Source organism: Oncorhynchus clarkii, chromosome 33 (assembly GCF_045791955.1).
Source record: "Oncorhynchus clarkii lewisi isolate Uvic-CL-2024 chromosome 33, UVic_Ocla_1.0, whole genome shotgun sequence".
NCBI lineage: Eukaryota > Metazoa > Chordata > Actinopteri > Salmoniformes > Salmonidae > Oncorhynchus > Oncorhynchus clarkii.
Genome location: NC_092179.1, coordinates 11269972 through 11284281, shown reverse-complemented (window position 1 = coordinate 11284281; position 14310 = coordinate 11269972). Strand labels below are relative to the sequence as shown.

The window sequence follows — 14310 nt, the reverse complement described above, 5'->3', positions numbered from 1 at the left end:
CTTTTGAAATGGCCTTATCGCTGTCTTCCAGGCTGACGCTGGCTAGAGGGCATTTTCTGCATTATACAGTGAGATCCCATTATCCTACTGTTACAGGAGACAGTCAGTCTGTCAATCCAACACAGGTCAGGCCATGGACCATCGTGAGACAGACTGCAGGCCTGAACATGGTTCTGTGGTTTCACAGATAGTCTGGTTTATTTACTGTCTAAGCCTTTCTTAGTGGTAGCATGTGACATAGGTACATGAGCTGCAACACCACGGCCAACACAGATAGCTAGAGAGACGCCTTGTGTGTTTGCGTAGGCAGGTGGGGGCTGTAGGCAACTTGGCAACAGCGGTATGTGCCGATATGAATGACGATACTATGTACACCCCTTACTGTAACTTTTCCCACATTTTGTTGTGTTGTTGTGTCACTGTTCTAGACACAATAACCCATAGTGTCAAAGTGGAATTTTATTTTCATATTTGTTTACAAATTCATAAAAAATGAAAAGCTGAAATGTCTTGAGTCAATAAGTATTCATCCCCTTTGTTATGGCAAGCCTAAATAAATACAGGAGTAAACATTTGCTTAACAGGTCACATAGTAAGTTGCATGGATTATAGTGGTTAGTGGTTAGCATGATTTTTGAACGTCTACCCCATTTCTGTACACACATACAATTATCTGTAAGATTCCTCAGTCGAGAAGTGAATTTCAAGCACATATTCAACCACAAAGACCAGCGATGTTTTCTAATGCTTCGCAAAGAAGGGCATCTATTGGTGGATGGGTGAAAAAAAAGAAGCAGACACTGAATATCCCTTTGAGCAATTACGCTTTGGATGGTGTAACAATACACCCAGTCACTACAAAGACACAGGCGTCCTTCCTAACTCAGTTGCCGGAGAGGAAGGAAACCGTTCCGGGATTTCACCATGAGGCCAATGGTGACTTTAAAACCGTCACAGTGGAGTAACTACAACAACATTGTAATTACTCCACAATACTAACCTAAACAACTGAGTGAAAAGAAGGAAGCCTGGTCAGAATAAAAATATTCCAAAACATGCATCCTGTTTGCAATAAGGCATTATAGTAACACTGCGAACAACTTGAGAAGAAATGAACTTTTTGTCCTGAATACAACACAACACAACACATCACTGAGTGCCACTCTTAATATTTTCAAGCATGTTGTGACTGCATCGTATTGCGGTTATGCTTGTCATTGGCAAGGACTAGCAAGTTTTTTTTATTTTACAAAAATAAATGGAATAGAACTAAGCACAGTAAAATCCTAGAGTAAAACCTGGTTCAGTCTGCTTTCCAACAGACAGTGGGAAACAGATTTGCTTTTCAGCAGGACAATAACCTAAAACACAAGGCCAAATATATACTGGAGTTGCTCACCAAGATGACATTGAATGTTTCTGAGTTAGCTAGTTACCGTTTTAACTTAAATTGGCTTAAAAATCTAGACTTAAAAAAATCAAGACTTAAAAATGGCTGTCTAGCATTGATCAACAATCAACTTGACAGAGCTTTAAGAATTTACCAAAGAATAATGGGCAAATATTGTACAATCCCGGTATGCTGTTCGTGCTCTTGAAGACTGACCCAAAAACACTCACACCTGTAATCGCTGTATTGACTCAGGGGGTTGAATACCTATCTAATCATATCATTTTACTTTGACATTTACAGAGTACTGTGTTTGGATCATTGACAAAAAAGTGACAGTTAACTCTATTTGAATCCCACTTAGTAACATCACTAAATGTGTAGAAAGTCAAAGGGTGTCAAAACATTCTATAGGCACTGTAAGGTCCTGTGGTTGGCCTGCTGCCATTCTCTTTGTGAATGGGCGTGTCTCTGTATGTAGCACCAGTTGCTTAGAAACTGGATCAATATTTTGAGATTGCTTTGCAGACAATTTAGCAGCAGCTGCCTGTTGCCTTACAATCGGGAGAAGTTAATAATAATTAGAATTAAAGTCACTTTACGTGGAGAGGTAATCGGCAAGTGACAAAAAGAAGCAATAATTTCCCACATTAGAATCAGTAAGTATATAAAAGTAGACTAAACATAAGAACAGACTAACCAGGGAAAACACTAAACATGATAACAGACTCATCTGGGAAAACACTAAATATGAAAACAGACTCATCTGGAAAAACACTAAACATGAAAACAGACTCATCTGGGAAAACACTAAACATGAAAACTGACTCATCTGGGAAAACACAAAACATGATAACAGACTCATCTGGGAAAACACAAAACATGATAACAGACTCATCTGGGAAAACACTAAACATGATAACAGACTCATCTGGGAAAACACTAAACATGATAACAGACTCATCTGGGAAAACACTAAACATGATAACAGACTCATCTGGGAAAACACTATAAACATGATAACAGACTCATCTGGGAAAACACTAAACATATTTAACAGACTCATCTGGGAAAACACTAAACATATAACAGACTCATCTGGGAAAACACTAAACATATAACAGACTCATCTGGGAAAACACTAAACATGATAACAGACTCATCTGGGAAAACACTAAACATGATAACAGACTCATCTGGGAAAACACTAAACATGATAACATACTCATCTGGGAAAACACTAAACATGATAACAGACTCATCTGGGAAAACACTAAACATGATAACAGACTCATCTGGGAAAACACTAAACATGATAACAGACTCATCTGGGAAAACACTAAACATGATAACAGACTCATCTGGGAAAACACTAAACATGATAACAGACTCATCTGGGAAAACACTAAACATGATAACAGACTCATCTGGGAAAACACTAAACATATTTAACAGACTCATCTGGGAAAACACTAAACATATTTAACAGACTCATCTGGGAAAACACTAAACATATTTAACAGACTCATCTGGGAAAACACTAAACATGATAACATACTCATCTGGGAAAACACTAAACATGATAACAGACTCATCTGGGAAAACACTAAACATGATAACAGACTCATCTGGGAAAACACTAAACATGATAACAGACTCATCTGGGAAAACACTAAACATGATAACAGACTCATCTGGGAAAACACTAAACATGATAACAGACTCATCTGGGAAAACACTATACACATGATAACAGACTCATCTGGGAAAACACTAAACATGATAACAGACTCATCTGGGAAAACACTAAACATGATAACAGACTCATCTGGGAAAACACTAAACATGATAACAGACTCATCTGGGAAAACACTAAACATGATAACAGACTCATCTGGGAAAACACTAAACATGATAACAGACTCATCTGGGAAAACACTAAACATGATAACAGACTCATCTGGGAAAACACTAAACATATTTAACAGACTCATCTGGGAAAACACTAAACATATTTAACAGACTCATCTGGGAAAACACTAAACATGATAACAGACTCATCTGGGAAAACACTAAACATGATAACAGACTCATCTGGGAAAACACTAAACATGATAACATACTCATCTGGGAAAACACTAAACATGATAACCGACTCGTCTGGGAAAACACTAAACATGATAACAGACTCATCTGGGAAAACACTAAACATGATAACATACTCATCTGGGAAAACACTAAACATATTTAACAGACTCATCTGGGAAAACACTAAACATATTTAACAGACTCATCTGGGAAAACACTAAACATATTTAACAGACTCATCTGGGAAAACACTAAACATGATAACATACTCATCTGGGAAAACACTAAACATGATAACAGACTCATCTGGGAAAACACTAAACATGATAACAGACTCATCTGGGAAAACACTAAACATGATAACAGACTCATCTGGGAAAACACTAAACATATTTAACAGACTCATCTGGGAAAACACTAAACATGATAACAGACTCGTCTGGGAAAACACTAAACATGATAACAGACTCATCTGGGAAGTGAACTAGACAGGATAAAAACAAAGACAACAGTGAATGTTGTAAGTCTGTGTGACGAGATGTGTCTTATCTGTTTTCAGACATTCCTCTCTCTCTCTCTCTCTCTCTCTCTCTCTCTCTCTCTCTCTCTCTCTCTCTCTCGTATCCTTGCCGAAGGACAAAAGCTGTGTTTTACAGGGATGGGTGACGGTAGTAGGTCATTCTCTCAGGTCTGTCTTCCTGACTCTCAATGCGGGGGAATGTAAGGGGCTTAGAGAGAGGGAGTATAGGGAGGAAAGAGGGAGTATAGGGAGGAGAGAGGGAGTATAGGGAGGAGAGAGGGAGTATAGGGAGGTGAGAGGGAGTATAGGGAGGAGAGAGGGAGGTGGAGATATTGCTGGAGGTTTTGAAGGAGTTGGAGCAGGGATAGAGGCCAGGTTGGTCCTGCAGGCTGTAATGTGAGTGTGGCTGCTAAGAGGAGGCAGGCTACTTCAGGTTCTCCAGGCTGCTTGCTACAGACTGCTGGGTGGGGTGCTCAGGCTGCTCATGTGGCTCATGACTGTTTAATGTGCACCAGAGGAGAGCGTAGAGAGTTTCAGATCAGGTTCTCTGCTTTTACATACACTCAACAATTTAAATCATAAGTGCATAGTACAAAATACGTCACACTCAGGTACAGATACACATTTAAAGGCCAGAATTCACAACGCACAGTACAGACGGCATACTGTATACACAAATAGAGACAAATAATATAAACTATATCAACATTCACCACAGCCACACACAAATCCAGTGATTCTCAAATCAAATCACATTTTATTGGTCACATGCACCGAATACAACAGGTGTAGACTTTACTGTGGAATGCTTACTTACGAGCCCATTCCCGACAATGTGTGTGTGTGCGCGCTTGTGCGTGTGTCTATAATTCACATAACAGACAAGCAGATCCTAACTGCTTAGAAACGGGAGGAAGTAGGTGAGGTACTCTGACGTCATTCACCCGTTGCTAGGGTACTAAAAACCCTATTACTGCAGTAAAACACCTACTAAAACGTGCTCTTAGTCTGACCAGTGTGTTTCTGTTCATTTGTGTGTGTGTGTGTGTCCATGCACATGTGAGTGCTCTCTCCCTGTCCTGGATCCACAGAGGACAACCAGAACCAGTGTGCATGTGGAATGGTCTTTCATGTGTCTTAACCAGCTAGTGCATAAACGTCTTCCTGTCTCCATCTAACTCTGGGAAGGTCTCTCTCTCTCTCTCTCTCTCTCTCTCTCTCTCTCTCTGTCACACACACTGTCCCCTGGGAGGTCATTAACACACACATCCATCCGCTGAGCTGTGAGACAGTCTCTGAACAGTGTCAGTAATCATCAGAAGATGTAACAGCCATGAAGGAGCTGCTGTCAGCATGATACAACACACAGAAGTTGGCACAAGCTTAATGTATTCAAGTCAATATACTGTACACTGAGACTGTGCTCCACCAGGAGTTGAAAAGTCTATATAGACTATTGGTAACATGTCAAGTTCAAGGCAAGGAAATCTTAGTAGACTATGTGCATCAGTACATATGATGCCCCAAACCAACACTGTGAATCATTTTCTGTAAAATGTACAATAACTTACTGGCAGCAATTGGCCAGGAGTAAGTTACTGTAATTAATTTCACAGTACCGCTACTGTGATACATTTTACGGTAACAAACATGTTACTGTAATCTAATTTACAGTATATTACTGGAATTTCCCATGCAGTGATATATTACCCAGTGTTCTTTGCAGAATTTCGTTTTGGTTATTTAGTGGGCGCTCTTGTCCTTATAAACTTACGTTTCAACCAAGGTTGATAAAAAAATATATATACACATACAGTGCCTTGCGAAAGTATTCGGCCCCCTTGAACTTTGCGACCTTTTGCCACATTTCAGGCTTCAAACATAAAGATATAAAACTGTATTTTTTTGTGAAGAATCAACAACAAGTGGGACACAATCATGAAGTGGAACGACATTTATTGGATATTTCAAACTTTTTTAACAAATCAAAAACTGAAAAATTGGGCGTGCAAAATTATTCAGCCCCCTTTACTTTCAGTGCAGCAAACTCTCTCCAGAAGTTCAGTGAGGATCTCTGAATGATCCAATGTTGACCTAAATGACTAATGATGATAAATACAATCCACCTGTGTGTAATCAAGTCTCCGTATAAATGCACCTGCACTGTGATAGTCTCAGAGGTCCGTTAAAAGCGCAGAGAGCATCATGAAGAACAAGGAACACACCAGGCAGGTCCGAGATACTGTTGTGAAGAAGTTTAAAGCCGGATTTGGATACAAAAAGATTTCCCAAGCTTTAAACATCCCAAGGAGCACTGTGCAAGCGATAATATTGAAATGGAAGGAGTATCAGACCACTGCAAATCTACCAAGACCTGGCCGTCCCTCTAAACTTTCAGCTCATACAAGGAGAAGACTGATCAGAGATGCAGCCAAGAGGCCCATGATCACTCTGGATGAACTGCAGAGATCTACAGCTGAGGTGGGAGACTCTGTCCATAGGACAACAATCAGTCGTATATTGCACAAATCTGGCCTTTATGGAAGAGTGGCAAGAAGAAAGCCATTTCTTAAAGATATCCAGAAAAAGTGTTGTTTAAAGTTTGCCACAAGCCACCTGGGAGACACACCAAACATGTGGAAGAAGGTGCTCTGGTCAGATGAAACCAAAATTGAACTTTTTGGCAACAATGCAAAACGTTAGCAACACAGCTGAACACACCATCCCCACTGTCAAACATGGTGGTGGCAGCATCATGGTTTGGGCCTGCTTTTCTTCAGCAGGGACCGGGAAGATGGTTAAAATTGATGGGAAGATGGATGGAGCCAAATACAGGACCATTCTGGAAGAAAACCTGATGGAGTCTGCAAAAGACCTGAGACTTGGACGGAGATTTGTCTTCCAACAAGACAATGATCCAAAACATAAAGCAAAATCTACAATGAAATGGTTCAAAAATAAACATATCCAGGTGTTAGAATGGCCAAGTCAAAGTCCAGACCTGAATCCAATCGAGAATCTGTGGAAAGAACTGAAAACTGCTGTTCACAAATGCTCTCCATCCAACCTCACTGAGCTCGAGCTGTTTTGCAAGGAGGAATGGGAAAAAAATTCAGTCTCTCGATGTGCAAAACTGATAGAGACATACCCCAAGCGACTTACAGCTGTAATCGCAGCAAAAGGTGGCGCTACAAAGTATTAACTTAAGGGGGCTGAATAATTTTCCACGCCCAATTTTTCAGTTTTTGATTTGTTAAAAAAGTTTGAAATATCCAATAAATGTCGTTCCACTTCATGATTGTGTCCCACTTGTTGTTGATTCTTCACAAAAAAATACAGTTTTATATCTTTATGTTTGAAGCCTGAAATGTGGCAAAAGGTCGCAAAGTTCAAGGGGGCCGAATACTTTCGCAAGGCACTGTACATAGATATATAGCAAAACAGCAATACAGTACTATATTGTTGAATTGTATTGAAAATATAATCAGAAATGGCTAATAGTGACTATTTAATTCTATAATTATTAAAGCACACCAAGTCATATTTTATGTTTTCCATCACTTGCACTTTAGGCCTTAACAAAGCCTTCTAAACTGACAGTGACTACACGGCAAAACAGACCGAAAGGACATTTATAGCCACTCAACCATTAAAGATTTGAGACTGGCTGGCACTCTGATGTGTCCCTTAAATGTCATTGTTAGGGAACCACCACCACATATCACTTAAATGGGTACAGCACTCTCACTAATGCAACAAACATATCCTTTTACAGTAATAGTCTCAAAATATGTTAATGCTTACAAACTAGTATTCAAAAGGTTTTTGGCACTTCAAAAACACAGTACAGTATTGTATTCTGAATTATATTAAATTACTGGCAGCAATTTGCCAGTAAATTACTGTTGAGTTTCCTGACAAAACTTTGTAGAAGTCCTAAAGCATATTACTATATTGTGTGGGTGTATAGCATTCTCACTCACGGGCACCACAAATATAGCCTCTCACAAGGTATGCCTTAAAATATGTTAATGGACCAGAGACTCTTTCCCCGCCCACAACATTTTCCCACAATGCACCATAATGATTACTTTAAAACACATCTACGGTATTTTACTGTGCATTCGACACTATATTACTGTTGAAATTACAGAAAGGTCTTACAGTGTTCTGTAAAACAAATGTACTGTATTTTACTGTGCGTACTACGATAATCTACTGTATTTAGTTTATACGGTATCATACTGTTGATTAATAGTGTAAGTTACTGATAAAATTACAAAAACAGCTAACCCTGTATTGCAGCACTGAGACAAAGGAACTATATACAGATACAATGCAGAAAATGTAAAGCGGTAGTGTATTTTGAGGTTGAATTAAGCTCCTGAAATCCTTCAGAGTGGCGCAGCGGTCTAAGGCACTGCATCATAGTGCGTGAGGCATCAATACAGACCCGGGTTCGATCCCAGGCTGTGTCACAACCGGCCGTGACCAGGAGACCCATGGGGCGGGGCACAGTTGTCCGGGTTAGGGGAGGGTTTTGCTGGGGGGGGCTTTACTTGGCTCATTGTGCTCTAGCGACTCCTTGTGGTGGGCCGGGCTCCTGCAGGCTGACTACAGTTGAACGACACATTGGTGCAGCTGGCGTCCGGGTGTTCACAAGCGTGGTAAGGCAGGTCATGTTTCAGAGGACACATGCCTCGACCTTCGTCTCTCCCGAGCACGTTGGGGAGTTGCAGCGATGAGTGAGGAACGCAATTGGGGAAAAAAAGGGGGTAAAATACAACAACAAAAAATGCTCCTGAAGTTTGTAATTTCCATTTTGAAATGTCACTCTTGATTTTTCCCTTACGAAAAAGGTATTAACCCCTACAAAAATGTAAATTCATTATATAATGAAAATGAAAATAATAATGAAAATGTCCTGTTGTTGCAGGATTATTTACCTGCTGTAGAAAACTGGCTCAAATTAAGACCCTACATCTGTATAGACACAGGCTCTTTTAAATAATTGGGTTTTCCTCTAAGGATCATGACAGTAAATCTGCACATGGAAAGATATCCACATGGAAAGATATCCTCCTCTAGCTCTTCCTCAGTGGGGATTTCGAAGAGAGTTGAAGGAAAGAGAGGAGAAGGGAGGGAGAAGAGAGAGAATAAGTGAAGAGCCGATAGAAAGAGAGAGAAAGACTTACTGAGTGAGTGACCGTGTCAAGGTTCCAGGTCAGGATCAGGTAGCTGTTTCTCTGTGCTAGGGGAATATCCTCCCTCTTCACTGCCCTCTCACTCTGCCCCCTGGTGGGCTAACACAGACACACACACCTTGCTGTCCTGCCACGAGCCACGATACGTTACCACAGTACAACTTACTCTGAGTTGTGTAATGTGGCTCAAATTGTGTGTGTGTTTGACTAGGTAAGGTGTGTGGGTGTGTTTCTGACACAGTCACACTGAGTGTACTATCTCTCTGTCTCACCAGTAGGAACAGGGAAGAGGAGGAGGAGGAGGTGGAGGAGGAAGAGGAAGAGGTGCTCCGACTGAAGACCACACGCTCAGCCTCCTGCCCTAACCCTGAAACACTTGGTCAGAGACAGGGTCTAAGACTGACCTTGCCTCGCCCTCTACCCCATCCAGTTTCCCAAGCCCTCTCCCTCCACTCTCCCTCTTTCTCTCCCTCTCCCCCGGGTGACCGGACCCAGATTCCCCCGGAGGCCCCTGTGGTGCCCAGGAGAAGAGGCTCGGTGCTGGCTCGCCTGCTGAAGAGAGATAGGGTGGTCAAAGAGAGAGATGGAGAGAAGGATGAAGAGGAGGGAGGAGAGAGAGAGGCGGAGCTGCATCTGTACGCTGTGTCGCCTACGTCTCGGATCTACCTGCACCTGCAAAGCTCCTGGAACAGTTACATTATAGTGAGTCATTCACTGTGTGTGTGTGTGTGTGTGTGTGTGTGTGTGTGTGTGTGTGTGTGTTATAATGTTGTAATACCGTGTGGGTATGTTATGTTTTTCCTCCAGAGGTCAACGTTGCTGTTGGACCCCCTCTACAGAAGGAGATGCAATGTCATGTTGAGCACCTCCCCACAGAAACAACCCCCCATTAGGTACGTTCAAATACTGTTCCCCTATCAGATGCTGTTGGTATTCCCATCAGGGTCGTGTTCCGTTGACACAAAACGTAAGAAAACTGATCAAAATGGGGAGGTACCACCTGAACGTGTCCAATAAGAAACACTTGTTTTGCTGCCCTAATGAAAGACAGCCCTGATACTGTTCCCCAGTTGATAGTTTTCCCCATCAGATACTGTTCCAACATGTTGTTCCATGGTCACTCCCTCCCCTGTCGGTGTGTAGTTGGGAGCGTACAGCCCACCTGTTCCGCCAGCTGAGCGGTGAGTTGCTTCAGGAGGGCATCAGCCTGGAGAGCCTATATCTGCTCCTCCAGGAGCTCCGCACCGCAGCACACCGCAGCATCACCCTCAGGAAACTCTTCTGGAGGGTGAGATCACATGGATCTGTGTGTGTGTGTGTGTGTGTGTGTGTGTGTGTGTGTGTGTGTGTGTGTGTGTGTGTGTGTGTGTGTCTGTGACTGTGAGTGTCCTTCTTTCTCTGTCCTTCTTTCTCCATACATAACTGTGTGTGTGTGTTTGTGTTTGTGTGTGTGTGTGTGTGTGTGTGTGTGTGTGTGTGTGTGTGTGTGTGTGTGTGTGTGTGTGTGTGTGTGTGTGTGTGTGTGTGTTAGTCCAATGACATGTTTCCATTCCTGGTGCCGATGCTGGAAGACTCCCTCCGGAGCTGTCAGAGGCCGGAGACCAACAAAGCAGACAGCCTACTGTGAGTGACACTGTGTGTGTGTGTGTGTGCACAAAGCTGACAGACTATTTTGAGTGACTACAGTGATCCTTGGTTAACACCGGGTTAAGACTACCTCTTATCTTTTATAACATCACCACCAGTGCCTCTGTGAAACACCTGAGTGTGGATTAACTAAGGAACCCCGCTGGGTTTTCTTTGGGGGTTTTAAGCAGCTTTGTCTTTATGCAACTAGATTATGGATTTAATGTGGATCTCTGTGGCACTACTACACTGAGGAGTAGTGGGTCAGGTAGGTGACAGGCGACAAGTCTCACTAGCCCCCTCCAGTGGTCAAGAATATAATGGTTAAACTCCATCATACCTGTTCTCAAAATAGGTTTATCTCTGCCCCTAACCCTCTTTGTCTCCTGTGTCCAGGCTGTGTACTCTGATCGTTCAGACCCTGGCCTTGATGTTCAGAGAGACAGAGATCGAGCCGGCTCGACTCAACATGCTTACGGCCAAGCAGTGAGTACACACACACCCATTCTCTCTCCTTCCTTTATGCCTTCCCTCTCTCTCTCCCTCACTCCCTCCCTCTCTCTCTCCCTTGATATCACAGAGGTATAGCTAACAGGATAGTGTGTTGTCCCTGTCTGCAGAGGTGCCCTGACAGCCAGGCTGTTACTATCGTTGGTGTGTGACCCAGAGCTCCAGAGCCAGACACAGGGATCGAGGAGAGTTTCCCCAGACTCAAGACAGGGCTCGCCCCCACATTCAGAGGTGAGTGTGGGCCCTGGATATAATTGGCTGGACATTAACATTTTGTGTGGTTGTGTATACGTTTTTTATGACTTGTGTAATAGGAATTTCCAGAAGAGAAGAGCAGTAAAGTCAAGTCGGGTTTATTACAAGTAATACATTTATTACAGGGAAACACCTCCAGCCCAGAAGCAGAGAAAATGTCTAACTGGCCTTCTCTGACAAGGCCCTAGTATCCTATTCAGCAGACAACTGTTCTGTAAACATCAGCCCAAGAGGCTTGCAGGAAGTCAAAACAAAAAGGCAGTGACTTTGCCAGCGACTATAGAATCGCACAGTGTTCATCAGAACGCCATTAATACCACGCAACAGTGTATAATCCGTGTCCTTGGCCCTTGCACATCCAGTCTGGTGTCTAACGCTGTCGACAGACGAGAGAACTATCCCGTAACATTCACGTCGAGTGACCATCAACCTACAATCTTGCACAAACAGAACACTGGAAACCGATGGGCGTTAACAGAAAATCTATAAATAGGCTAAATCGTGCTAATCCCTCTGCATGAAATATGAACTTCTATTCATCTCAAATGTTCCCATCACAACTTATCTGTCAGCTGCAGGGCCTGTTCGCGGAGTACCTGGATGCAGGGTGCTCTCTGCTATTTGAACTGGTGGTACTCTGTCAGGAGGTGAGTACCCTTCACAGCGGGCAATGGAAAGAAACTCCCACACCCTAAGCATGCTAATATACTGCATACCAGTATACATATTAACTGTACAGTATGTCGCCTAATGATCAATTCTGTTTCTGCAGGCCAGCCGAACTCCGTCTCCAGAGCATTTTCTGACTGTAGGCTGGATCCTGAGAATACTGCAGCCTCATCCCTCTTTGGTAAGCCTCTACATATTTGAATGGATGTACACTTCAATTATTTGATACCTCGTCTGATTAGTTGAATCTCCCTCTGTCAACCTGTCTCATGGTTGGTGTCCCCCCCCCGTATCTCTCTATTTATCTCCACAGCTGTCGTTTGTGGGGTACCAGGCTCGGCAGGTGGTAGTGGTCCTGTCTGGGTCCCAGGCCCCTCTCAGCCCGTCCCAGGCTGCTTTGTTGTTCCAGCGCTGTAGGGTTCTGCTTGCCTGCCTGAAGTACAGCTCCCACCTGGGCCAGCACCTCCGCACGGAGTACAGAGAGGAGTTCAGGTGAGAGGTAGAATCAGTCAAACATGGTTCCAGTTCCTCTACCTTAGAAATGTTTGTTCCATTTGTGGTCTGTAGATGGCAGTGCCGTGAAAAAGTATTGGCCCCTTTCTGATTTTCTCTATTTTTGCATATTTTTGATACGGAATGTTATCAGATCTTCAATCTAAACCTACTATTAAATAAAGGGAACCTGCTTATTTTATTTATTTAATTAACAAAGTTATCCAACACCCAATTCTCCTGTGTGAAAAAGTAATTTCCCTCTCACACACAATATCTGCAATGACTGCAACCAAATGCTTCCTGTAGTTGTTCATCAGTCTCACATTGTTGTGGAGGAGTTTTGGCCCACTTTTGCATGCAGAACTGCTTTAACTCAGTGACATTTGTGGATTTTCAAGCATGGACTGGTCGTTTCAAGTCTTGCCACAACATCTCAATTGGGATTAGGTCTGGACATTCCACAACTTCAAATGTGTTGCTTTTTATGCATTTTCACGACTTGATTGTATGTTTTGGATCCTTGTCCTGCTGCATAACCTACAGTAGCTGCGCTTCAGGTTCAGCTCACAGACGGACTGCCTATATATGTGTATATATACACACAAACCATATATATACAGTGCCTTGCGAAAGTATTCGGCCCCCTTGAACTTTGCGACCTTTTGCCACATTTCAGGCTTCAAACATAAAGATATAAAACTGTATTTTTTTGTGAAGAATCAACAACAAGTGGGACACAATCATGAAGTGGAACGACATTTATTGGATATTTCAAACTTTTTTAACAAATCAAAAACTGAAAAATTGGGCGTGCAAAATTATTCAGCCCCTTTACTTTCAGTGCAGCAAACTCTCTCCAGAAGTTCAGTGAGGATCTCTGAATGATCCAATGTTGACCTAAATGACTAATGATGATAAATACAATCCACCTGTGTGTAATCAAGTCTCCGTATAAATGCACCTGCACTGTGATAGTCTCAGAGGTCCGTTAAAAGCGCAGAGAGCATCATGAAGAACAAGGAACACACCAGGCAGGTCCGAGATACTGTTGTGAAGAAGTTTAAAGCCGGATTTGGATACAAAAAGATTTCCCAAGCTTTAAACATCCCAAGGAGCACTGTGCAAGCGATAATATTGAAATGGAAGGAGTATCAGACCACTGCAAATCTACCAAGACCTGGCCGTCCCTCTAAACTTTCAGCTCATACAAGGAGAAGACTGATCAGAGATGCAGCCAAGAGGCCCATGATCACTCTGGATGAACTGCAGAGATCTACAGCTGAGGTGGGAGACTCTGTCCATAGGACAACAATCAGTCGTATATTGCACAAATCTGGCCTTTATGGAAGAGTGGCAAGAAGAAAGCCATTTCTTAAAGATATCCAGAAAAAGTGTTGTTTAAAGTTTGCCACAAGCCACCTGGGAGACACACCAAACATGTGGAAGAAGGTGCTCTGGTCAGATGAAACCAAAATTGAACTTTTTGGCAACAATGCAAAACGTTAGCAACACAGCTGAACACACCATCCCCACTGTCAAACATGGTGGTGGCA

At 42.5% G+C, this 14310-nt stretch overlaps 1 protein-coding gene across 1 annotated transcript in view; it reads left to right on the top strand.

Annotated features, from left to right (window-relative positions):
* LOC139393045 (uncharacterized protein C12orf56-like) overlaps positions 1 to 14310 on the top strand; it is a 28739-nt gene that overhangs the window by 10999 nt on the left and 3430 nt on the right. Inside the window, exons 4-12 of the mRNA XM_071141374.1 lie at positions 9478 to 9904; positions 10010 to 10095; positions 10346 to 10490; positions 10734 to 10825; positions 11225 to 11314; positions 11449 to 11569; positions 12166 to 12240; positions 12366 to 12443; positions 12576 to 12754. Of these exons, the coding sequence (XP_070997475.1) occupies positions 9478 to 9904; positions 10010 to 10095; positions 10346 to 10490; positions 10734 to 10825; positions 11225 to 11314; positions 11449 to 11569; positions 12166 to 12240; positions 12366 to 12443; positions 12576 to 12754 (1293 nt within the window). The remainder of the gene's footprint in view (positions 1 to 9477; positions 9905 to 10009; positions 10096 to 10345; positions 10491 to 10733; positions 10826 to 11224; positions 11315 to 11448; positions 11570 to 12165; positions 12241 to 12365; positions 12444 to 12575; positions 12755 to 14310) is intronic.